This window comes from Nicotiana sylvestris, chromosome 6 (assembly GCF_000393655.2).
Source record: "Nicotiana sylvestris chromosome 6, ASM39365v2, whole genome shotgun sequence".
In the NCBI taxonomy this organism is placed as follows: Eukaryota; Viridiplantae; Streptophyta; class Magnoliopsida; order Solanales; family Solanaceae; genus Nicotiana; species Nicotiana sylvestris.
The window spans coordinates 11,951,672-11,977,330 of record NC_091062.1 but is presented as its reverse complement, the minus strand read 5'-3'; the positions used below and the strand labels follow the sequence as shown (position 1 = coordinate 11,977,330).

Genomic DNA, 25,659 nt, shown 5'->3' with positions numbered 1-25,659 from the left:
GTAAAATAATAACAATAAATAAAAAGAATAATAAAAGCGGCTAAGGGATAAAATTTGCACATAAGTTTATAATACGTATTATATTAGATAATCAAGCCGAATATAACAGTTAAGCGACCGTGCTAGAACCACGGAACTCGGGAATGCCTAACACCTTCTCCCGGGTTAACAGAATTCCTTATCCGGATTTCTGGTGCGCAGACTGTAATACAGAGTCATTCTTTTCTTTATATTTTTGCTTTCTTTTCTTCTTTTATTTCTCTAAAACTAAATTATAAAAATACTTAAACTATTATTAAGAATTAAATTAAGTTATAAAAGCGCAAATTAACTCCCAATAATAATTAACGCACAATTAAGTAATAATTAAGCATAAAATTGTATATTTGGACATTAAATGCTAAAAATGCAAACGATGCCTATTTTTGTAATTTTTAATTTTTGTAAAACAAATTTAATTACTAACAATTGTAGAATTAAATCCTACATGCAAAATGCGACATATTTTTGTATTTTTTATTAATTTAGCAAATAAACACGCACAAACAAATACAAATAATTATTCAAAATATCACAAAATATCACAGAAATTCCACACCAAGGAAAATTATTTTATTTTTGAATTTTTGGGAGTAATTATCATATTGGGCAAAAATCACGTGCTTACACATATCTGCAAAAAAGTTCTCTTGCCGGTGTGGCATGGTAAGATGCTGTTGTATCAACCACCCATTCCGACTCTGGACCTGACAGGTGCATGCATTCCTCCTCCTCATTTATAAAGAGGACAACATTATCATTGTTTTGCACCATGGCGGTTGTGTTGTCGTCATTCTTCTGGCCATTGGTTTCACCTTTGCCATTCATTGGATTTGGGCAATCTCTTTTGAAGTGACCTAGTTGATCACAATTTTAGTAATTTTTGGCTCTTGATTTGGATCGGTTCTTTGACTTCCCACGAGTTTCGGATCTATCATAGTTGCTCGAACTTCTTTGATAATTCCTGCCTCTACCTTCTGTGATGAGAGCTTGTCCTTGATTTTCAGGCTTCTTTCTCATCTTCTCATTGAGTAGAAGAGCCGATGTGACATCTTTTAACTCAATGGTGGTCTTACCGTGCAGGATGGTTGTTGCCAAATTATCATACGAAGATGGCAACGAGTTCAATAACAAGATGACTTTATCTTCTTCCTCGATTTTCACTACGAGGTTGGCGAGCTGTATGATTAGTCCGTTAAACACGTTTAAATGTGACAAAAAATTCGTACCTTCACCCATGTGTAGGGCGTATAACTGCTTCTTTAGGTACAATTTATTTGTCAGTGTTTTGGACATGTATAGGCTTTCCATCCTTGTCCAAATGCCACATGGTGTCTTCATCAATGATGTTATTTACCACATCATCTGATAAGTGCATCCTGATTGCACTAGCAACTCTTTCATCCAAGTCAGCCCCATCTCTCACACTCTCTACTTTCCCTTATATATTATATTGTCGGTGTGAGGTCAGATTATATTGTCTGTGAATACCTCACACCGTTCTCTAACTCTTAGATATATTTTGCTCTGAGATTGGCGTATGAATGAAAAGTTGAAACTTCCTTTTATAGGAAGAGTGACCGTCCACTCCAACCAATCAGAAGCATTGGTTCATTTGCAATTTGAATTGCAACTTGCCAATTTGCATTCTTGCAAATAGTTTGGCAAAACCGTTTTGGGTTTTAAAATCTAACTTCATCCCTTATCATGGGGATGGACCCCACACAAGATTCGACCTCACACCCATGATTGATGCCAAACCCCTAGTTTCAAGACCCTAGAAACCCAAACAAGCACAAGAGAAGGGGAAAAAAGGAAAAATATTAAGGAAAAGACATTTATCTCAATAACACACAAAGCAATCAATGTTAGGAAAAAAATTAGCAATCAAAAAATAAAGAGATGGGACTGGAGCAAAACTAAAACCACATATTAGAAAAGAATTTTGCTAGCAAATAGAAAGATGATTAGGAGCACCAAAGGAAATAAAGAAATTTAATTATAATACCACATAAACCACTTCTAGGTTTCGTACAAATTTGGAGAGAATCATTGAAGCTTGCACCTTGTTGTAAAATACAAGAGGAATGTTGATACTACCACTTTTGTATAATGGTTTAATCAGGTGGGTTCTGTCTTAGCTACTTCAACAATAGATAGGACAATTGATTATATTGGTATTAGAATTCCATGTAAAATAAATTATACTTGACTTCAAAGACCTTAATTTTAGGAATTCGCTATGCAATTCTTACTATTTTATCCAAGATTCAATGAAGCTTATATTTAATTTATTAAGGTTAAAAAAGTCAACTAATATTTCAGGGATATTTTTGTCATTCAACATTTAGGGGGAAACATTCATGCTTTTATAATAACTAGTTCTGAATACGCGCGTTGCACGTATACTCCATAAAATGAGTATAAAATAGTTTAGAAATTTTATAAAAGTTATATAATAAAATTTGAAAAGTATGCAGTTTGTCTAATATATCAAACATTAAGCTTGACAATTGTTTTTGCTCTTTTATACTTCAACAATATAATTTACATGTGAATATGAATAACAACATTGACTATAGTTTCAAATGCTTCACGTTTAAATTAGGTTATACCTTGTCTTTAAGAAATAGTAGCCTCCTCCTTTTAGAACAACATACATATCAAAAGGTTGTGTCAAATGAAAGTAGTAATTTGTGGAAGTAGTATAGTATGTTTGATGGACACGTCCTCCTTAAAATAGCTAGTAGGTCATGATCAATTTCATGGTTAATGACAAAAAATATAAAAGTAATAACAGATACAATATTTAGTGACTTCTTGCTTCGTGTCGGAAACGATGAAGAGCATTCAAGATGATTTGGTTCTTCTAGAATACTTGGTTATCAACCCAAATGGTAATAGTAGTGCATTTAATAAGGAAAATATTTTCATCATTAGATTAAAATGCAACTTATGCAAATTACATGATAGAAATTAAAGAGCTATCTTAGCTAGCAGAAATGAATATGTTGATCAACTAAATAAAAGGTTGATTGCCAAGTTTTATGGTAAAAATAAGATATTTTTCAGTTTTGACTCAACAGAAGATGATACCAACAATAACTACCAAGAATAATACCTAAAGACTTTAATACCTAATGGCCTTTCTACAGTACATGTTTGTTGTCAAGTTCATTATTTCTTACGTATGTTAGTGTCACTATATATATAATAGACTAAGTTAAAATTGATCTTCCATTGCATATAGATTGATTTTGAAGAAACATATGCCCGTCAGTCATGCTACTGAAACTTAGATCCACTGAATAGTATGTAATAGTACACATATGGTATATAAAATTTTTGATTATATATATATATATATATATATATATATATATATATATATATATATATATATATATATATATATAATATTGTCAAAACTAAGTTAAAATTGATTTTCCATTGCATATAGGTTAATTTTGAAGAAACGTATGCCCGTTATGCTACTGAAAACTTAGAAACACTGAATAACTTATGTAATAGTACACATATGGTATATAGAAGTTTTGACAATAACGTCATACATGCAGAACTTATGATACTGGTCAATATGCTTCTAAGTATGTGTTTATCCCCAAATTCAACTTTCGTTTTCCGAAACTAAAGAATATCCTTTTAAATTTGGGTGAAAATAATTTTCAGTATATTTATGTTTTGTTGTTATAATAAATAAAGTACAAGGACAAACATCCTAAATATTGAATTATATTTATCACAATATGTTTTCTTACACGAATAACCATATGTTGCACTTTCAAGAGAGATATCAATATCGACAACAAGAGTTCTGATTATGGCAGAGTAACCAAAACATTAGAAGGAAACATATACCAAAAAAATTGATTAAAATTGATACCTTTAAACTATAATTAGATACTTTTAAACTATAATACATAATTATCTATTTAATATGGCTAAAATTGATTATATGTGTAAGTTCTGATGATATCCTTTCATTTTGAATTAGCGTATTATGCTAATATAATAATATTTTTTTGGTATTTAGATGATTGTTGTAGTATTATATATAAAAAATTTCTCATTAATTAAATTTTATTGTTCGTGCATATAAATAAATATTTAAACCATTATGTGTCATTATTAACGTGCAACGCACGTTTATAGATACTAGTATATATATAAGTACTTGAATTTTGTGTTCTTGTTCAAAATTATGAGTCATGACTCATGTCATTTGTAAATTAGGAGAAAGATACTAATAGCTGATTTGTACAAATAATTAGGCGTAATTAACACTTCACAATCTAAATTGAGGAAGCCTGTGTGACTAAAGGAAAAATTAAGGAATGATTAAAAAGAATTACTGAATAAGACCCTGCTTTGAAATAATTTAAAGTCTATGTATATGCTCTTATTAGACAAAACGTTGAGCATAGAGAAAAGCTACCATGATTATGATATTAAATAAAAGTTAATGAATATTTCACTTTACTATTACTTTTAATATCAATATAAGTCTGTGAATAGCCTATTTAATATACAAATTGAGTTAACTCTCTTATTTTTGCGGAATCATTATATTTTATACACACAAATAACAATAAGAGAAGTTATAATAGGAATAGAAACTGAATCTCTTTTTTTACATCTTTTGTTCTGGTATAAATTATGCTTTTGTTTTCTCATTTTTTTTCTTTCGGTGACAACATAATACAATACTCCTATTAGTCAGGCTTTTATCTGCTAGGACAACATGAGCAGAATTTTTTTATTTTTGAAAAAAAAGAGGAGTTGTAAGCTCTAAAAGTAATAGTATTAATGAAGGAAATCTTAGTACTATGAAAGAAGATATTTTCTTCTTTTTCATTTGTTAAATTGGGATTAATGAAGAAGTAATTCAACACATATCAGATGATGATGCTCAATACATAATTTTTATTTATGAGTAATATCTCGACATAATCTTGCTTAGAATAGCATAGAAATTCAAAAGTCTAAAAGACAGACTAAATTTCATGAAGTCCTGAAACAAAATAATAAAGGGAAAGAAAAGTTTGTACATGGAAGAAAAAAACTGTAATTTACCAATAAAATATATTTGTTGCCTAATAGAAAAGCAAAGGCCAAAAGATTATTGTCTTTTTATGGGTGAGAAAAATTATGCCAATAGATACGACTTTGGCATAAAGAAATGCACTGTAAAAGAAATGAAGTGACAATATATTGTGTGCATTTTTATACGAAAAAAAATCAAGCATATAAAAAGATTTTGAACAGATGATTTTAATAGTGGAAGCTCAAAGGAGAAAACTGACAAAAAACGTGAAAGATGGAAAGGATAATTGAATACTACCATTTATTAGGATCTCAATTAAACAATCAATTTTATATATATTTAAATGACAAATAAATTTACTTAAGGTAGGGTAATTTGATCATTCAAGTTTTGAAGGATATTTTAGTAAAATAATATTATCTAAAAGTCTTCACACTTATATATAGTATGATATAGATATAGATAGATATAAATATAGATTAAATCAAACTAAAGGTGAGAATGTGAATTAATGATTTTATGATAAGGAAATACGTGAAGACATGTATTAAATATTCTTTGTGTTGGTGCAAACATCCGGTGTAAATACATTACATTATGATTAAAAGATAAGTCATTTTCTAATACTTGGTCGTCACTCGGGGGTGGGGGGTTGAATGATTTGTTTTAATTTTGGGTGGAAATTATTTCTTTCCTATATATCTCAACTCATAACTTCATTTTATTGCTCTAACAAACCCTTAGTTATTAATTATTGTTATAAAATAAAGAGTGTAAAGTAAAGACAAGTATAGAGAAACTTATATATTATTCGAATTCAAACTGATGTACATAATGAACTGAAATCTCTTCTATTTACAGGAGAAAGGAAGCTGTTGTGTAAGTTGCTACTGCAAGCTGCTACTATACCATATATAGATAATCTTCTACTAGGGGTAATGATTATCCATAACGGAGTACTGAAAGGATAAGCTCATTGTACCCAGTATAGATAATCTTCTACTAGGGATAATGATTATCTCCATAACGGAGTACTGAAAGGATAAGTTCATTGTATCCGATATGGATAATCTTCTACCAGGGGTAATGTTTATCCATAACCGGGTACCGAAGTGATAAGCTTCTTCAGGAAGCTTATTTCCAATAGAGTACTAAATAGATAAACATATTTACGGCAGAGTCTCATATGGCTAAGCTTCTTCAGGAAGCTTATTTATAACGAAGTACCAAATAAACATTCATAATATAATATATTCATAACAATTATCAATATTTAAAATTTAAAATTTTCATTAAAAAAAAACTAATTCGATGTGCAAATAGTATTATTAATTTCTAGTACACATTTTCTCTCAGAAGCTTTTCTTTTGTTGTTCGATCAAACACCGAGACACAAATGGACCATAGTGATTTCGAGGATTAAAGGTTGACAAACTTATTCTATGTCGATCCTTTGAGTTTTCAACTTAGCAAATTAGTCCTAAACATTGGACAGGATGTAACTACTCTAGTACCTCTTCATGCTTTTTAAAAAATTGCAGTTTCAGTACATCGTATATTAAAAATATACTATTTACTTTTATATTTTCCACATTTATTACATCGTATACCCGAACTCTTCAGAACTCAGATCATCTCATTGCGCTCTCTTTGTTCTCTAAAATGGTATACAATTTCTTCTTCCTTGTTTCATTCTTATCATAATCTCAGTGAATTTATGAAAATTTTAATATAATTTTGTTTACTTTTTTTGTTTTTTTTGGGAATTTCTTCGTTAAGGTTGAGTCAGCAAAACACATTTCAAGCCCAGTACCCATTACATGGTACCCAACCCTAGCGGTGTTTATGCTTGCAATTGGCCTTATCGTAACTGCTTCCTTCTTCATGTAAGCGCTTGATTTGATTTTAGTAATACTGTATTTTTTTATTCTTTGAGATATATAGAAAATTTATTTAGTGGATCTAATAGTTCGAGATTAAAGCGTAGTTGATTAATAGTATTCGTTTATGCTAGTAATTGAATTGATTTGTGTCACTGTTGGTTGATTGCATTTACATTTGTCAGAAAAGGGGTTTTGTAGATGGTTGCATTTTGTGAATACGGAAATTAAATAACATGAAATTGTTAATTTGACTCTGTTGCTTCTTTCTTAAATGGCTTTATTCAATATGATGTGTGGGCTTGCTCACATTGGCAGTCTCAAGCCCGGGTAAAGGAGGAGGGTGGCGGTAGGCTGCAGCCAACATAAAACCTGTCAATTCATGATGAATCCTCATAATACAGATATCGTTCCTCTATTCAATATTGCTCACATTGCCGGTCTCAAACCCGGGTAAAGGAGGAGGGTTACGGCTTGCAACCATCATAAAACTTGTTAATTCATGATAAATACTCATAATATAGATATTGTTGCTCTATTCAATATGATGTAAGATGTTTATTACTGATAAATATTGTCATTTATTTTGAAGAAATTATGCTTTAGTGGTTTGGTTGTGTTAAAATAGCTTGAGATTGAGCGCACTTGTTGTAGCTGTTTGTTGTTGGCTATATTGTACGGACTCTCTAAAAATGCCGTCGCACCCGTGTTGGATCTTCCAAAAATACATTACTTTTGGAGGATCCAACATGCATCCGACAACATTTTCGGAGAGTCCGAGCAACATAGGTTGTTGGTTGCTGTAAATTGATTAAACAGTGAAAATGATTACTCTCACATAGTATACTTCTACAATGTTAAAGAGTACCAGTCTGCTGTGTGACTGATTTTCCGGGTTCTACAAGTCATGTTGTGTTTTCATCTTGTGACAAATCTACGAATGTGTGACAGTTATGAAGCTACTTCTCCGAGGAAATATCGCAGTCTTGCAAAGGAGCTTACAACTGGAGCAGTGGCATCTGTTTTCTTGGTACGTGCACTATAATGATTTCATCTCTCGTTTTCACTTTGCTTTTGTTGTTGATATTTGCTTGTTTCTATTCTTCCTCTCGAGCCGAGGGTCTTTTGGAAATAGCCTCTTTACCTCCCCAAGGTAGGGGTAGGGTCTGCATACACACTACCCTCCCCAGACCCCACTTGCGGGATTTGACTGGGTTTGTTGTTGTTGTATCTCGTTTTCACACTGGTTGCTTGTGTTGACTCCTTTCCGCACCTCTTGCAGGGTTTTGGATCCTTGTTTCTTCTACTTGCTTCAGGCGTATATGTTTGATTCATCCATATGGTTAGAGATGAAGTTTTGTACTACTGTTTCTATATGAATGGTTTTGAGTATTGCAGTTGGTTTTATATTATTTATGATGGAAGATAGCATTTTTAGAACTGATCCTTGTCACCTGGTGTAGTCTTAGAGTTTGTAACTGAATGGCAAATTGGAGAACTTGTTGAAAAATTGACTGAGGTAAGCGTGATGCATTTTGAAACTTTCTATTGCTGGAGTTCAGTGCATATAAAGTTAGTATTAAAGAACTTGTTGAAGTGTATGGATTGAACAACTTATCATGGTACACATGAGAATGTTGGATATAATGAGAGAGACGGTACATAGACAAACCATGATATTATATCTCATTCTCATGTGTTCATGTGCTTATAGAATTGTCTATAAACTCAACAACACGAACAAGAAAATACTCTCTATGATGATTTATATGAGTGTTATCGTCAATTACTTTGTAGAAGAGTAATTCGAGGTAATTTCGACGAGCAATGAATCCATGGATATAAAGGATTGGAGTTAGAGAAGATAAGTAGACATAAATGATCACAAAAATGTGTGATATGCATGGATGTGTATATATAGATACGCACACAATATAGTTAAGTTACACACATATACCAAACAAAAAAAAATTTATAGTTAATTCTATATGCATTGAACTCCAAGCGATAAACATAGTTATAATTTTTTTTTTTGGTAATTAAATTTCTTTATTTACCAAGTAAATATATACAAACAGATCAAAACAACCTATAGCACAGTTTGGACAGATGGCCCCAAACTTGCATCTTCATCTCCTCTAATACTTCTATCCCTATCACTTTGCTATATTATATACAGATTTAAGGGTAGAAATTCAACTCAGTCATTTTCTGACGTAATCTAACACATGAGGTGCTACGACAATGCACCTCCTGGATGATGTGCCTAACTATATTCATCATTGGTTTGCTCTTTCCTTGGAACATTCGCATATTCCTCTCTATCCATATAGCGTAGATAGTAGCGACAAGTGTCATCCTGTAAATTTGTGCCTCAGCAGATTTCCCTTTCCCCTATTTCTTTGCCCATTCCTTTTCTATTTGCCATGCCATCGGTTGCCTCACCAAGCCTTGCCACTGCAGAATCTTCTTCCATATAGTAGTTGATACTGTGCATTCAAAAAATAGATGTTCAATGGTCTCCGGCATTGCTTTACAAAGCATACACCTTAATGGCGATGTTTAAAGCAGTTGCTATCTCATGGCGATGTTTTTAAACAAACAGAAAAAAAGACGAACATATATTTGATCAATCTAACTAAAGAAACCAATAGATATACAAACTTTAAGGGTGTGTTTGGTATATGTTTTACATGGAAAATATTTTCCTAGAAAATGTTTTCATGGAAAATGAGTTGCTTTATCCCTTATTTTCCCTTCTTCTAAAAATTCGCACAAAATTAAATGAACTAATGTGTTGTTTTACTTTCTTCCACAAAATATTGTTGAAATTTGTGCTCCACAATTAAAAAGAAAATACACTTTTTTTGGTTGAAAAAGAAAGTACTCTTTCTGTAGAATGAAAATAGAGTACTCATTTTATTAAAATAAAAGAAAATATTTTTTCTACATCATGAAAAGAAAATATTCATTTTGTTGAAACGAAAAAAAAATACTTTTTCTATGTCATGAAAAGAAAATATTTTTCTTGTTGAAATAAAAGAAAGTACTTTTTACTACGTCATGAAAAGAAAGTACTTTTTTTGTTAAAATAAAAAAATTATTTTTTTATATTATGAAAAGAAAATACTCATTTGTTGAAATGAAAAAAAAAATTCTATCTATAACATGAAAAGAAAGTACTATTAATAAAAAAAAAGCCTTTTTTGGAGAGAGGGTGTGGGTTGGGTTGGTGAGGGTGGGGAAGGTTGAAAAAGAGTTTTGGAAAATATTTTCCCTTCTCTTGATAGAGAAAACATTTTCCTCCAATGAGTTAATGAGAAAAATATTTTCCAAAACAGTTAAGCCAACAAAACATGAAAAAATTGGAAAATATTTTCTTTTCATGCCAAACACACCCTAAGTGATTGAAGTTTAGTAGTATTTTTATACTTGGCAAATATTCGTGATTTTCTAAGTACCTTTTCCAATTACTGCAGCTAGCTAAACTGCTCACGAACATCATAAGAGCAAGTACTAGTACAATACATTTTTTAATCTTTACTAAGTTGCTAGTGCGGGACGAAGTCTTGCAGCAATCGTAAAGTTATTTTCGTGTGATCTATAAAATATGGGTTCGAGCCATGGAATCAGCCAATAATGCTTATGTCAAATTAGGTTGTCTACATCATACCGCTTGAAGTATGGCCCTTTTCCATACCTTAAGTAAACGCGGGATGCTTTGGTGTCCTTTACTAAGTTGCTAGCGCAAATGAAAAGAAATAAAAAGATGTTGACTTATCATATATCATGAAAATTGAAACTTAGCTAGCGTTTGGACATAGCTTTGATTTAAACTTGAAAAAGGAGTTTTTGAAGTTGTGTTTGAACATACATTTTATTTGAAGAAAAGTTAAAGTTTTGTGAGTGGAAGAAAAATTTCACCCAAAAAACTAGTAGTTTTTGGGCACTTTAAATTTTTTTCCCCAAAACATGATCATATTTAACAAACAAACAATGTTTTCAAAAAAAATTGAAAAAATGAAGCCAAAATCTATTACTAAACAGGAGTTTAGTTATAAAATCTCAAGTCATGATTATGTTAGATGAAGAGGAATGTACAAAGGATTTTGAAAGCAAGAATCACCAAATTATAGGAAAGGAAAGTATCACAAACAAATTGAAAGCAAATATAAAATAAAAACTTTCTTTAATTCATTCATCAAAACATACATGATATGTTTCTATTTCCTTTCCAGTTACCTCTAAAACAATTCCACTTTCTCTCTCAAAAACCCCTCAACAAAGACTATAACAAACATCTCATTCCAAATTTAAATATGCAAAAAAAAAAAGGCAGCCCGATGCACTATAAGCTTCCGCTCTGCACGGGGTCCGGGAAAGAACCGGACCACAACAAATAAAAACAACAATCTTTTTCAGACATCAACACATTGAAAGTGCTTAAGTAGCCTATTGGCTTCTCTAATTCCAGTAAGATAAGCACCATGAGTTGTTGAATAATAGCATCTATGTGTTGCTTCTCCTGCAAATAAAATCTGAAGTGGAGGGAAATTCTTTGAATTTTCACCACAATTTTCCACTTTAGGCAATGGCTCAGCCATAGAATCCAAATCATCTCCACTTGATCCAACAGCAATATGAGTATATGATCCCAAAAACAACGGATCAGTACCCCATTTACACTTCAAAACCTTAGAAAACTTAACACAACTTTCTGCTGTTGCAGAATCTGAGTTCTTGAAATACTTTGAGTTTGCTAGAAACTGTGACATTGTTGTCGAAACCCCGTCTATGATCTCCTCATCACCTAGAGTTTCCATCTCAAGAGCTTCTTTACCTGCAAACCATGATACTATAGTACTTGACTTAGGATAAATTGGATGTATAAGAGCTGTCCTCCTAATCCATAAGGGAATTTTTGAGCGAAATAATTTCGTGTCCGATTGATGAAAAACCATTTGCAAGTATGGAAAATTCATCCCATCATAGCCACATTCTTCATTACTTGAGCTAAGTTGCAAGAATAACTTGTCAACAACACCAAAACCAAGTCTTGAAATTGCTTCAGTCTTGAAACTAGGAAGTTGAGGGCTAAAAAAACCAGAATCGTCGTGAATTCCTTGTTTTAGGACCCCTAATGAGACTGTTACAATAACATGATCAGCATGCATTACTGATCCATCACTAAAATGCAGCTTCACTGGCTTAGTACCATCACCATTTTCAAATTTTGAGGCACAGTCATCGTTTCGCCATTCAATTTTCGTGACTTTTCGGCCTAATTGAATCAAACCAGGTGGTAAAACAGATGCCAAAGATTTAACCACAGTTGAGTACCCTTTAGCTATAGTTAGTTCATCTCCAGGAAAATTACAATACTGACTTTCTCCATTAAAATCTAAAGTACCCAAATCACCAGCTGATGAATAATGCCTATGTATATTCTCAAACATAGCAAAAATTCCTTCTTCAAGTGATTTTCTACTCCATTTATCAAACACTTCAACATTTTCTTGATCTTTCTTTAAATTCCAATAAAATTCAAGACCTTTCCTAAGAAAAGAACCAATACTTAGATTTTTAATACTACCATTTTCAAGATTAAAACTTTCAAGAATTTCTTTACATGCCTCATCTTGAAAATTTCCTTCACCTGAAGAAAAAGCTAACATTTTGTTGAAAAATACTGATATGGATTTAACAAGGGAAGAATTTACCTCATAGCCATTTTCTGTTATAGTCACTTTTTTGTCCATTAATTTACCTTCTTTACATTCCCAAGGCTTGTTTGATTCCAATGAATTAATTTCTTGAGCAATTTTGTAAATTGGATTACCTTCAATTCCATGTATCCATGTAGCTCCCATTTCAATTTGATCACCATTAAATTCTGAGGTAAAAATTCTTCCACCAATTCTATTTCCACCTTCAACAACACAAAGCTCAAATAATTCATTTGAGTTTTTTGTTGTATAGAGTTTATTAGCTGCTGTTAGGCCAGAAATTCCAGCTCCAATTATCACAATTTTTGGCTTTTGTGTCACCATTTTAGAGGGAAAAAGATTGAATAATTTGTGATATTTTTTGTTGATAAATGAGTTGGTTTTTTTGTATGAAGTAATTGAACAAGAAACAAAGCTATATATAGGAGTGTATCATGGTATCTATTACATTGGTTTATTCTTTGTTGTATTCAAATTTAAAAGGTCTAGATTTAGAATAATGTAACAAATATTATAATGTAACCATAATTAACAAAAAGAATCATAAGTTTTTGGAAAATAAATCTTTAACTTGGGTAAGTAATTGATTGACATTCCTCCAAAATAGATTTATACCATATTTAAATTTCTAAATTTTAGTAATAATTTAATTCTCCAACTTTTGTTTAACAAACATTATATTGTAACCATAATAATTAACAAAAAGAATCATAAGTTTTTGGAAAAGAAATCTTTAACTTTTGTAAGAAATTGATTGACATTCCTAAAAAAATAGATTAATACCATGTTTAAATTTCTAAATTTTAGTAATAATTTAGTTCTCCAACTTTTGTAAGAAAATCATTGACATTCCTCTATAATAATCAACACAAAGAATCACAAGTTTTAGGATAAGAAGTATTTAAGTTGGGTAAGAAATTGATTGACATTCCTCCAAAATAGAGTAAAATCATGTTTAGATTTGTAAGTTTTAGTAATAATTTAATTCTCCAAGTTTAGTAAGAACAATAAATAAAATTCCTCCAACCTAAATTATAACCTACTTTATATTTCAAATTTCAATAATAATTTAGGTGTCCAAATTTAGCAAGAGAATAATTGAAATACCTCCAAGATAAATTAAAATCTTGTTTAAATTTATAATTTTAGTAATAAATTATTTAAATGCTCTACTTAGGTAAAGAAAATTATTTGACATTCTTCCAAAATATTAAAACCTTGATTAAATTTCTAAATTTTAGTAATAATTTAAGTCTCCAGCTTTAGTAAAAAACTGATTGACATTCCTCCAAAATAAATAAAAATGATTGAAATTCTAAAGTTTAAATTTTAAATTTTAATCTTCAGCTCTGGTAAGAAATGATCAACATACTTCCAAAATTTTATTTTTAAGGCTTTTTAAATTTGATTTGGCTTAGTAGGGTTAAAATATGAAAGGACAAACAAACCAATAAAACAAGCAAATTGAAACTATCTATGTTGTTCAACAAATTAAACTGACAAGTAATAAAGACAAAAGAAATCCAAAAAAGAGAGAAATCTTACAATAATTTATGTGTCTTTTTCAGAACAAAACGTCTTTACCGAGTAAAGACCTTATATTAATTGGTTCAAATAAAAAAATAAAATTGAATGGCCCTTCTGAAAACCATGTATGTATTGATGCTAACAATTTTGGTGATGCTACAAGCAAAGTTACTTGCGAAATAACTTTGTCCTAAACAAGAGGTCTCGGGTTTGAGCTTTGGGTATGGATTCATATTACTCAGAATTTTGCTATAGCATCCGCACGAAAATCAGCGTAATAAACACATTTACAGACTGTTTGGATTTGTATCTAACATATTTTGTGGATTCATATTACTTGAATATTTTGCTATAATATGTGCGCCAAAATCTGCGTAAACACATTAGACTGGACATCTAGAGCATAGACAATGTAAGATGGGGGTCTAATATCGGTGAAATAAGAATTGGGTGGTTTTGGCTCTGATACCAAGTTAAAATGGATCTTGAGCCTAATTCAACCCCAAAAGTTAGCTCATGAGATGAGTATTGCCGAAAACGTATGAGGAAACCAAACACCTCACCCATAGCCGATGTGAGACACCAACAATTCCCTTCAGATTTTGATGCCTAAATTCAAAAAAATGCAGCAACTTATAATGGCAACAAGAACAAATGAAGTCCATTTGCTCTTGCCTAAGATTTGACTTTGACCAAATTTAGACACTTGATTTTGATAAGATTTGTAGTTACTACTGAGAGTGTTATATCATAACTTTTGGAGGATCTGACACACATACGGTGACATTTTCAGAGAGTCCGAATAACATACGGTAGAACTGATTTACTATATAGTTGATAATAACTGTGTTAGCTTAGCTGATGCATGATGGCAACAGAATGGCTAATATTTGTGGTTTGTTGAGAAAAATAGTAACTATTAATCGAATCACATAAAAATGAAAAAGAATGATGCAAGGCTCTATAGAAATTACAATATAGTAGTAGTACTGTTACAAAGAAAAGCCAAAAGAGAGATTTTCCTACTAGAAAAAAAATTAGTTGAGGCACGGGATGATAGGGCGGGCAGCCAACTTTCGGTACTTTCTGCCAACTCGATTTCAATACTAAGTAAGCTCCTCACCGCATAAGTAAGAAAGTTCAGCTACAGAGGGTAAAGAGAGAGGTAGACGAGAGTGAAAAATTGGCTTCCTTTATAATGAAACTTGTATTATTTCACAACCTTGTGATCAACAAATAGTAGTTGTACATATACATGAGCTTTATTTGTACTCTAAATACAAAATCATACTGGCCATTGGTATTTGGAAGCTGTACAATTTCTTCAATCACATAATCCAATCAGCAGCGTTCTATAGAACTTCCTAAACCAATGCTTAAACAGAAGCATTGGTTTATGAAAATAACAGGGAATTTTCTGAAAACTATATCCCTGTAATCTGTACTTCAAAATGATTTATTCAGCTGCAAATAGCCTCCACTGTTAGCTTCTTTTATATATTCGGACAACGCTGCCCGTCCTAAGGAATTCATGCACCATATTTACTGAACAAGCTTACTGCCATATTAGAAAATAACAGGAAAGTATAAGCAAAACATGGTAACAGTTTATATGAAAGTAAATGCTAACTGCCAATAAAGGGCTAGGCCGGTATACGAAGTATCTCGCGTTCATGCAGGATCCGGGAAGTGTCGCACCCCAAGGGGTGCGATATATACAGTCTACCTTGATGCAAGCATCAGTGGCTGGTTCCACGGCTCGAACCCATGACTTATAGGTCACAGAGGCAACATTACCGTTGCTCCAAGGTTCCCCTTCCCTAACTGCTAATGTAATGCAAAAAAGGAATTCACATACCTTTTAAAGCTCTCTATCTTGATCTTCTGACCAAAGAAATTCCTGTTGGATCACCACCCCATTCTTCAAATACTACCAATAGGTTTCCACTAGGTTTTAGCCATGATCTTGGAACATGGTACCTGAAATTAACAGTTCCACAAAGTTACTTTAAAACAAACTGGAGTTAAATAGTACCATATTTAGCTCTAATCTTGTAGGAATTATGGGTATCTCTTACCATCTTTGAGAAGGTTGTCCACAATTAGTTTGACATTTCTTCTCATTGAATGTTCCAGCATAATTGCATTTTCCACAGTCACCTTGTGCTATATATCCAGGCCAGTGGCGACCTACGCCTTCGCCATTTATCCATATCTCACCTTTTCCCATACTTGCCATGTCCAAAGCTAGAGGGTCATTTCCTCCGGGCGCGTTAAATGTAGCCTGGAAAAAGTGTAATCGTACATTACGTGGTTCGCGCTACAATATGTTATTCAAGATCATAAAATTGATAAAAACATGTCAATATGTAGATAGGAGCTTTACCTTGTACCAAGTCAATGGCTGCTTTTGAGCCACTAGTGAACCTTTAATCCATTCAACAGAAGAACTCCCGCTTAATGTATGAAGCCTTAATGATTCACCTTTTAGACCAACCTGCAAATAAGCAAATTATAGATTAGTCAGATATCAACACTCTATATATCGTTCGTTACTCTCACATCTGAGTAGCTTCATAATAGCTTCATTCGTCTCCTCAACAAAAGGACAGCCCAGTGCACGAAGCATTCGGTGTTCCCTGAGAAGAGCCGCACCCTAAGAGGATATGATATAGACAGCCTACCCTGACACAAACATCAATGGCTGATTCCACGGCTTGAACCCTGACAACTTATAGGTCACGGGTTCCTCTCCTCAAAAAATTATATGAAAATCAAGCTTTAGGGAGAGAACAGAAGCAACTAGTAAACAAACCTTGTAAGACCATCTCTGTTTTGTTAAGTCTCTTTTCCCCTCATTGAGACCACTCAATGTAATTGGACCTAGAACTCCTGCATTCCACGTATCAAAATGCACGCCAACGTTCTGAAATGGCGATTTAAAACCATAGGTTAGATAAAATTTTACAATAATGGTTCAAGTTACCATTGCTAATTGAAGGGCCAGAGAAACAGGAAGTACAAAACTAACCGGGAGACCAACAGAAACACTGAGCAGAGAAATCTTGTTAATACCAGCTCTTAGTTTCACATTGCCACTATACGTAAGTTTTGGATTGTCCAATGTCCCATAAACAGTCCCTACCACAAGTCAAGAACTTATAGAGATCAAAAAGGAGATAAGAACAGACTTAAAAATATGCAGTTTGTTAGGAACAATCACTTTGCTATATTACCAAATAGAGTGCAGTTTTCAATACCTGATAGTTTGCCATTGATGAAGACATGCAGGACATGACCGGCCGACATAACAGTGAGATAAGGGTCCTTTCCATTCTTTAGAAATCCTTCACCAGATGCTATATTTACACTGGAGAAAGTAAACACAACATTGTCATTTATCAGGATATACTAGTGGCAGAACTAGGTAGTGTCAAGGGGGTTCAAACCGCTCCCCCTTCGTCGGAAAATTATACTGTGCAAAAAAGGTCAGCTGGATGCACAAGACATCTCGCGTTCACACAGGGTCTGGGAAGGACCGCATCCCTAGGGATATGATGTAGACAGTCTACTCTAATGCAAAAATTAGTGGCTGCTTCCACGAAAAAATACATTGTGCATTTGATATGAAAAAAAAAATCAAGTATAATATAAAGGAGTTCAAAATTGCTTTAGGTCATAAGTTCAAATTCCAACTATGGCATCCTAGATTTTTTTTTGAATCCCCTCGTATAAATTTCTGGTTCCGCTGTTGAGGATATAGGATCTGTCAAGTAAAGATGGAACAAGATAAAATCATTTATAAAAGTAAGAAAATGGAAGTTACTCACTCTGTCATGTACCACAGATAGTCTGAAGAATCTCTGGTGACATTTTTCTGTTCCCATAACCCGTTTGCTGAAAGCGTATCGCTATCATCAGCAGTCGGAGTTTCTTCATTGTATGACTGCCAAGACAATCCACTGCCCGTCGAAGTCATCTTTATGCTCGAGCTTCGGGAGCTAACCTGCAGCATTACATAGAGAACATTACAACTTCTAACTCTAAATGTTCATATGTATATTCGACAAAAGTATTATGATTGATTTCTTTATTTGAAGCCGCCTTTATTACCTTTGCAGTGTTGTAAACAGCAGTTTTGCAGTCAGGAAGAATACTGATGGACCAAGGAGGCAGATCATATGGCTTATTTTGAAAGGTGACTTTAACTGAATATTTTGAGTCGTAGTTGGATAGAAATGCAGCACAATTTCCAGATTTTGATCTATAGACATGAGCCTGTATTGGCCACAAAAATGTAAAACAATGTTAGAAGACAAATCAAGACGATTATTCGACCATAAACATACAATTTTCTATATCAGACTAACCTCTTGATTATTGCCAATCTTAGTCACTGTGGGATATGATGAAACTAAAGCTGGTTCACATAGCTTAATAGCTTTATGCAAGTCTCTCAAATGTCCATATTTTGGTTCATTCAGCAGCCCTATAACATCACAAAGAGAATCGTCAAGACAAGCACGAAAAATATGCAGAATTTTTTTCCATTATATTCATTTTTGTTGTGCAGATGTGAGAAGATATCGGGTTTTATATCGTACCATATTCATCTAGAGGAGCATCATAATCATAGCTAGTTGCAATGAAAAGCCCTGAAGATGTTCGGCCAAAATTTGTTCCTCCATGATACTGAAGCAACCACAGTATAAAATACAAGAACATATCAGTAAAGACAAATAGCTACGTTTATATTCTAAAAAAAGAAAGGGCAGCCCGGTGCACTAAGCTCTCGCTATGCATGGGTCTGGGAAAGGACCGTACTAGAAGGGTCTATTGTACGCAGCCTTACCCTGTATTTCTGCAAGAGGTTGTTTCCGCGACTCGAACCCGTAACCTCTTGGTCACATGACAACAACTTTACCAGTTACGTCAAGGTTCCCCTTCTATGTTTATATTCTAAGTAACAGCAAAAACTGTAACACGAAATGAAAGGTCAAGCTTACCATATAGTAATTGAAGAATGAACCATTGTTCTGAACAAACCTTGCAACTGAAAATGCAATGTCTTCAACTGGCCTTTGAGGAACTGGACCACCAAATTTTGTATACCTAAACATAGTAGAGTAGTTGAATTAAGCAACTAAAATAGGTGGTTCAGTAACATAAGTTGGTATAGTCATATATTTGACATTCTTGGAATTTACCAGCCAGTCCAGACTTCTGTCCACATTTTTGGTTTGTAAGGCTTATTAGGACGAAAACCTTCGCAGTAGAATCCATTGCAGGTATCAATCTGTAGCAGAATTACAAAAAATTATGAGTTCTAGAGAGAGAGATCCAAAAAAAATCTTGAAACAAGTTGGCAACAGTGATTTGTTTCAAGAATTGACAAGTTCCTCCTAAGTCACTAAAACCCAGTCCTCCAACAATCTTTGTTGCTCGAATCCTCCAAAACTACAGCTGCATCCGTGTCTGATCCTTAAAATACGTGTTACTTTGAAGGATCAGACACACACTCGACCGCATTTTTGAAGGATCCGAGTAACATAGCTACAAACTATAGATAGATGATGCCACCATATTTATCACTGATATAGAAAAGATGTGAGCAACCAAAGGCGGAGCTAGCCTTCTGACACCGGATTCAACTGAACCCATAACTTTCGGCGCAGAGCATAAGTTAATGAGTAAAAATTTACTAAAATTCCGATAAATAGTAGATATGAATCCATAATATTTAAAACAAAATAATGGGTTCAATACTAAGAACTTAAAGATTGAACCCATAGAACTTAAATCCTGGATTCGCTTCTGCGAGTAACATAGCTAATAACTGTAGCTACATGTTGCCACCATATTTATCACTGATATAGAAAAGATTAGAAATTTTGAACTCAATTACAAGATAACTTTGTCTACTAAAACTATATTATGGGACCCGTTATCATTAAATTGGGGGCAGGCAAACAGAGATAGGTAAATCTAAACATACAACGAAGATTAGCATGGTCACTATGAAAGGATGGCACAAACAAAAAGCACAACCCGATGCACTAAACTCCCGCTATGCACGCAGGGGCGGATGCAGGATTTAAGCTCAATGAGTTCAATCCTGACGATTTTTGCCATGGACCCATTGTATTTTTAAAATTATGGGTTCGAACCTACTATTTATTACTACAATTTTAGTGATTTTTTACACATAAGTTTATGCTTTGCGTCGGAAGTACTGGGTTCAGTTGAACCCGGTGTTACAAACCTACATCTGCCTCTTATGCGCGTGGTCCGGGGAAGGGCCGGACCACAAGGGTCTATTGTACGTAGCCTTACCCTGCATTTATGCAAGAAGCTATTTTCACGGCTCGAACCCGTGACCTCCTAATCACATGGAGACAACTTTACTAGTTACGCCAAGGCTCCCCTTCGTAAGGATGACACGAACAAATCGAGAAATAATCCCAAAAACAAGAATATTATGCAATTATTTGAAATTAGGAGGAAATTGGGAAATGCTTACCACAGGATCAGGGGCATCCTCTTGTTTACACATGATCCAAGGAACTCCAGTTTTAAGACCTACAGCCATTTGAGCTGTCCATTTTGTATAAGCTTTACCAGGAGCACCAATTTCCCATTCTACTGGTCCATACTCATTTTCTATCTGCAGCATTAATTATCAAATTATAATTTTTTTCCACTAATCAAGAATTAGGAGATAAAGTAAAATTAGGGGAAAATAATTCCAAAATCATGTAAAGACAGGGCATGAGCATAATTCAAACCTGGGCAATTATTATTGGTCCTCCTTGAGGTTCAAATAATTTTTCTGACTTCATCATGTTGACTATTTTCTGTACAAATCCTTGCATAGCCACCTTCATCATAGTCAACCAGTCAATATGACAGTTCAGACTTGATAGGGAACTTCTATTATTATTATTATTATTATTATTATTATTATTATTATTATTCCCATGGAGTGCAATCTTTTTTCGGACCCTGCGAGAATGCGGGATGTTTTGTAGACTAGGATGCCCTTTTTATTATTATAACTCCTACTACTATACCTGTGGAGTGCGATCCTTTTCCAGACCCTGCGAGAATGCGGGATGTTTTGTATACCAGGCTGCCCTTTTTATTATTATAGTAACTCCTCCTCCTCCTCCTACTACTGCTATATATATATACACTCCATCCGTTTCAATATACGTGAATCTATTTGACTGGACACGGAGTTTAAGAAAAGAGAGAAGACTTTTGAACTTGTGGTATAAAATGAGCCACATATATTTTGTGTAGCTATAAGTACTTGTATAAAGGTAAATTATTTCCAAATAAGGAAAATGGTCATTCTTTTTTGTACGGACTAAAAATGAAATAGGTTCATATAAATTAAAGAGAATGGAGTATTTTTTTTTTGAGCTAAATAAAAGGAATGAGGATTCATATCTCTGACCCGAACTTATTTGGGACTGAAGCGTAATTGTTGTTATTATTATTGTGTTCAGCCCATAAAAAAGAAGTAAGCTCAAATGTGCAAAGGGTGAGACATAATATAATTAAGTAAAAATATACTTTTTCTAACAACTTAAGGAAAAATAAAAATCAAACCTTGAAAGGCTGATTGTCTGTTCTAAATTCCATACCAGGAATATATTTTAGCCAAATAGGAAATCCCCTGCAACCAAATAAAAAAACAAAACAGAGTATAAAACAGGGGCAAAAAACTAAAGCCAAAATCCTTTATATATAACTTCTTCTTTTTTTCTCTTTTTTTTTGTGTAAATTACCCAAAGTTCCATTCTGCACAAACGTAAGGGCCAATACGTAGATTAACATAAAGTCCTGCTTTTTGTACCAACTTGACGAACTTAACAAGATCATATCTCCCCTCAAAATTATACTGAAAATTCAAAAGATGAAATAAAAATGATCAGATTAATTATTTTTTTTTACTTTAAAAAAAATAGTAAAGTAAAGTAGAGTTAAAGGAATTACTTTTCCAGGAGAAGGTTCATGCCCATTCCAAAAAACATAAGTTTCAATAACATCTAAACCTCCATCTTTTGCCTTTTGTATAAGATCAGGCCACATCTGAAATTACCAATAACAAAACAAATTGACAATATTTTCAGAATTTTTTTTAAAAAAAAAATTATAGAGCCAAAAAGCATAAGGGAACAAAAATTACAAATAGCAAGACAGACCATTTTTCAGAAGCCATAAAAATGTGTAAATACAAGATTTTTAGAACCAAAAAAAAATTTAAAGTAAACAAAAAATTTGCCAAATTACAAAACATGGCCATTTATGCAAAAAACCATGAAAACAATGAAATGATGCTGCATAATTACCTCAGGAGTGCTTCTTGGGTAATGAATAGAACCAGAAATAAGAATTTTTCTTCTCCCATTTATAATTATAGCTCTGTCATCATAAGAAACAGTGGCTTTTACTGAAGAAAAAACCAATGAACATAATACTAAGAACAGAAACAATAATACATTTGTTCTTAGCATTTTTTCACATTCAACAAAAAGAGGAGAAAGAAACAGAAGAAGGCAAAAGGAACGTTAAAACCAACAAAAAGAATGACACTTTTGTCTTGTCTTTCTTCTTCTTTCTTATTTTCTATTGATTTTCTATTGATTCCTTTGAGAACCAAATATGTAAAGATATTTATACAAATATTTTAACTCACTGTGTGTGTGTGTGTGTGTGTTTTAACTCTATGCACGTAGGTTTTTGAAGGTGTTTTGGTTACGAGGGAAGTTAAGGAAGAGATGTTGCAACTGCTTTATAAAAGAAGTAGGAGAAATGGACAACTGCTTAGGTGGGGCACACATTTTGACTCACAACTTAGATTATCCGATTAATGGTTTATCTTAATGCTTTAAATTTTGATAAATTTTAAAATACAATAATTTTATTTATTTTTTCACAAGAATGGTGTCCTGATTAACTTGCGCATAATTTAATTATTTCATAGGATACCTTATATTGCTTTTTTTCTTTTGAAAAATTCCTGCCACTACCTTTCGGGTGCACACTGGGTAACCTGCTCAATATACAATAGTTCACAAATTACACATGAGATGTAAACCGTACTACGCAAGCACGGTGCAACGAGATTTGGCTGAGGTGGCTGCTGGTGAAAAGAATCGATATTTCCCTAGAATAAATATTACTAAATAACTTTGTGCACTAAGATTAACACATGAAAAAAAGAACATCTATCACTTTTATTTATTTACGTGGAATAACTTTGTTTTTGAAAGGAAAATACTTCAATTATGAAAAGGGATGCACTTTGTTTCTTCTTTTGGTTGAGCATCCTTTAATTTGGTTCTTTTTGTAATACATCCTTTTTTTCTTCTCATAAAGAAATGAAAAGCATAGTTTCTTATAAAGGAAAGAAAGTAAGAAAATGATTGAAGTAGTTGTGGTTTCTTTACGAAAGGAAAATAATAATGGGGTAATATTGTGTAAATATAAATTATTGCTTGAAAAGCTTAACTAATTGCAAAGTTTTTGCGCTAAAGTTGAGATACTGTTGTAGCAACAAGAGGTATACTTAATCAAATTTATCCTTTAATACTATATTGACTTGGTAAGAAGTACCTTAATGGCTTTAATTTCATTTACTCAATAACTGCCTTGCTAATCTCATGCCATAAACTGCTCTGGTTTTCTCTCTCAGCGCATGTTAGCTTAACGTGCGCCACCATGGGAAAGAGAGCTCGGAATCCATCGCAGAAGAAGATAATGGCGCGAGAAACCATAGAAATTCAACAAAGGAAGAAGGACGAGAAATGGAAACAAGTACAAGCCCAGGAAAGCAGCTTGAAAAGGAAGAAATCAATGAAACAGTAATATGCAGAGTCGAGCAAAAGGAAATTGAAGAACAAGTAAGCGAAATTTCACCAATGATAAGTTCATCAGGTACGAGGACTACAGAATTGGGTGAGGGTTCATCGAGGACACCACCAAAACTGTTAGAATCAGGAGCGGAGAGCGGGAAATTGTCATAGGCAGATGAAGCAGAGACCTCACCTGAACTGAACGCTAGGGGATCTATATGGGATAATTTTGATATAACAAAGGTAACTAATGCTGGATTTAAACTTGAATTTGTAGAACCTGCATTACATGATGAGGTACTTGTTTGTGAAATTGAGGCAGAGGACATTAGCTCTGAAATTGAGTACTGAAAAACTGCAGTTGTGTGTTATATTTTGGGAGCTCACCCACCGTTCACAGTACTTAATGCATATGTACGAAGAATTTAGGGAAAACATGGCATAAACAAGGTCTCTATGCTAAAAATGGGATAGTGATAGTGCGATTTGATTCTATCATAGGGAGGAATGAAGTACTACAAGGTGGCATATACCACTTTGATAACAAGTCGTTCATTGTGAAAGCTTGGCATGTGGATATGGAATTCACAAAATAAGAATTGTATACTGTTCATATATGGGTTAAACTACCTGGATTGGACTTCAAGTACTGGAGCCCTAAAGGATTGAGCAAGATTAGAAGTTTAATTGGTCGACCACTGATGGTAGATAGTCACACAGAGAAGAAGATGGGGCTAAGTTTTGCACGACTTTTAGTTGAAGTTCAGATGGATACCAAACTACCAGATAAAGTGTTTTTTAAGAATGAGCGAGGGTTACTAATGGAGCAGAAAGTACAATATGATTGGAAGCCAACTTTGTGCAAAGCATGCAGAAAGTATGGTCATGATGAACATGTTTGTAAAACAAAAAATCAAGTTGCAGATGCTAAACCAACAGAGGAGGGTAGTGGCGAAAAGGAGGAAAGAGCAACAGAACAAATGAACAAACCAACAGCTAATAAGGATGGAAAAGGAACTAGCAAAATACAAAGTAACAAGATGGAGAATGGAAAGCAAAAAATGCAGGATAAGCAGGAAAATGCAGGGTGGATAACACCTAGCAATGTTACAAGAACTACAAATAGACAAATACAACAAGGAAGGGAAGCTGTAGATAGAAGTTATCACAACAATTTTCAGGTACTTGATGTGAGCACGTGATTTTTTCTTCACGAAAACTACTCCAAAAGAAATCAAAAAATAAAACAAATGTCATTTGGGTACAAGTTTAAGAATTTCGCGTGACATTTTTCATAATTATTTTGTCTGTGAGTGTTTATTTCGTTTAATTAATTAAAAAATACAAAAATACATGTTGCATGCATATTTAGGATTTAATTGTACATTTTGGAATTAATTAAACCATAGTTTGGTTTTAAAAGAAAGAAAATCACCAAAATATGTATTTGTTCTATTTTTATCAATTAGTGTACAATTGTATGATTTTTGTTTCTCATTGGTGTTAAATTTTGTGTGTTAATTGTAGTTAAGTGTTAATTAATATTTTTGTAGGTTAAT

At 33.1% G+C, this 25,659-nt stretch overlaps 3 protein-coding genes across 3 annotated transcripts; 1 reads left to right on the top strand and 2 right to left on the bottom strand.

The window, feature by feature from the left end:
* The first annotated feature begins 6,638 nt into the window (after positions 1–6,638).
* On the top strand, positions 6,639–8,532 carry LOC104214357 (uncharacterized). The gene is made up of 4 exons (XM_009764012.2): positions 6,639–6,769; positions 6,884–6,990; positions 7,936–8,014; positions 8,267–8,532. The coding sequence occupies exons 1-4, from the start codon at positions 6,767–6,769 to the stop codon at positions 8,312–8,314; spliced, it is 237 nt and encodes a 78-aa protein (XP_009762314.1). The 5' UTR covers positions 6,639–6,766; the 3' UTR covers positions 8,315–8,532.
* A 2,688-nt stretch (positions 8,533–11,220) lies between these two features.
* On the bottom strand, positions 11,221–13,080 carry LOC104214356 (probable polyamine oxidase 5). Its single transcript, XM_009764011.1, has one exon. It carries the CDS (start codon positions 13,032–13,034, stop codon positions 11,403–11,405), a length of 1,632 nt encoding a protein of 543 aa, XP_009762313.1. The 5' UTR covers positions 13,035–13,080; the 3' UTR covers positions 11,221–11,402.
* A 2,329-nt stretch (positions 13,081–15,409) lies between these two features.
* LOC104214355 (beta-galactosidase-like) lies at positions 15,410–23,005 on the bottom strand. The gene is made up of 19 exons (XM_009764010.2): positions 22,595–23,005; positions 22,239–22,334; positions 22,031–22,143; positions 21,852–21,918; positions 21,023–21,115; positions 20,758–20,901; positions 19,445–19,533; positions 19,244–19,349; positions 18,842–18,929; positions 18,608–18,726; positions 18,351–18,515; positions 18,068–18,243; positions 17,498–17,607; positions 17,269–17,378; positions 17,053–17,163; positions 16,624–16,734; positions 16,316–16,521; positions 16,096–16,217; positions 15,410–15,795 (listed from the first exon to the last, which is right to left on the bottom strand). Exons 1-18 carry the CDS (start codon positions 22,757–22,759, stop codon positions 16,109–16,111), a joined length of 2,178 nt encoding a protein of 725 aa, XP_009762312.1. The 5' UTR covers positions 22,760–23,005; the 3' UTR covers positions 15,410–15,795; positions 16,096–16,108.
* Positions 23,006–25,659: the final 2,654 nt, after the last annotated feature.

What these genes read in the sequence shown, in the direction of transcription:
- LOC104214357 (XM_009764012.2), top strand. An exon ending in GTAACTGCTTCCTTCTTCAT is followed by an intron (nt 6,991 to 7,935) that starts GTAAGCGCTTGA and finishes AATGTGTGACAG; the next exon opens with TTATGAAGCTACTTCTCCGA. An exon ending in CAGTGGCATCTGTTTTCTTG is followed by an intron (nt 8,015 to 8,266) that starts GTACGTGCACTA and finishes CACCTCTTGCAG; the next exon opens with GGTTTTGGATCCTTGTTTCT.
- LOC104214356 (XM_009764011.1), bottom strand. Translation starts at nt 13,034, where the DNA reads ATGGTGACACAAAAGCCAAAAATTGTGATAATTGGAGCTGGAATTTCT.
- LOC104214355 (XM_009764010.2), bottom strand. Translation starts at nt 22,759, where the DNA reads ATGCTAAGAACAAATGTATTATTGTTTCTGTTCTTAGTATTATGTTCA. An exon ending in AGGATGCCCCTGATCCTGTG is followed by an intron (nt 19,534 to 20,757) that starts GTAAGCATTTCC and finishes ATTCTGCTACAG; the next exon opens with ATTGATACCTGCAATGGATT. An exon ending in GTGTTTCTGTTGGTCTCCCG is followed by an intron (nt 17,164 to 17,268) that starts GTTAGTTTTGTA and finishes TCGCCATTTCAG; the next exon opens with AACGTTGGCGTGCATTTTGA.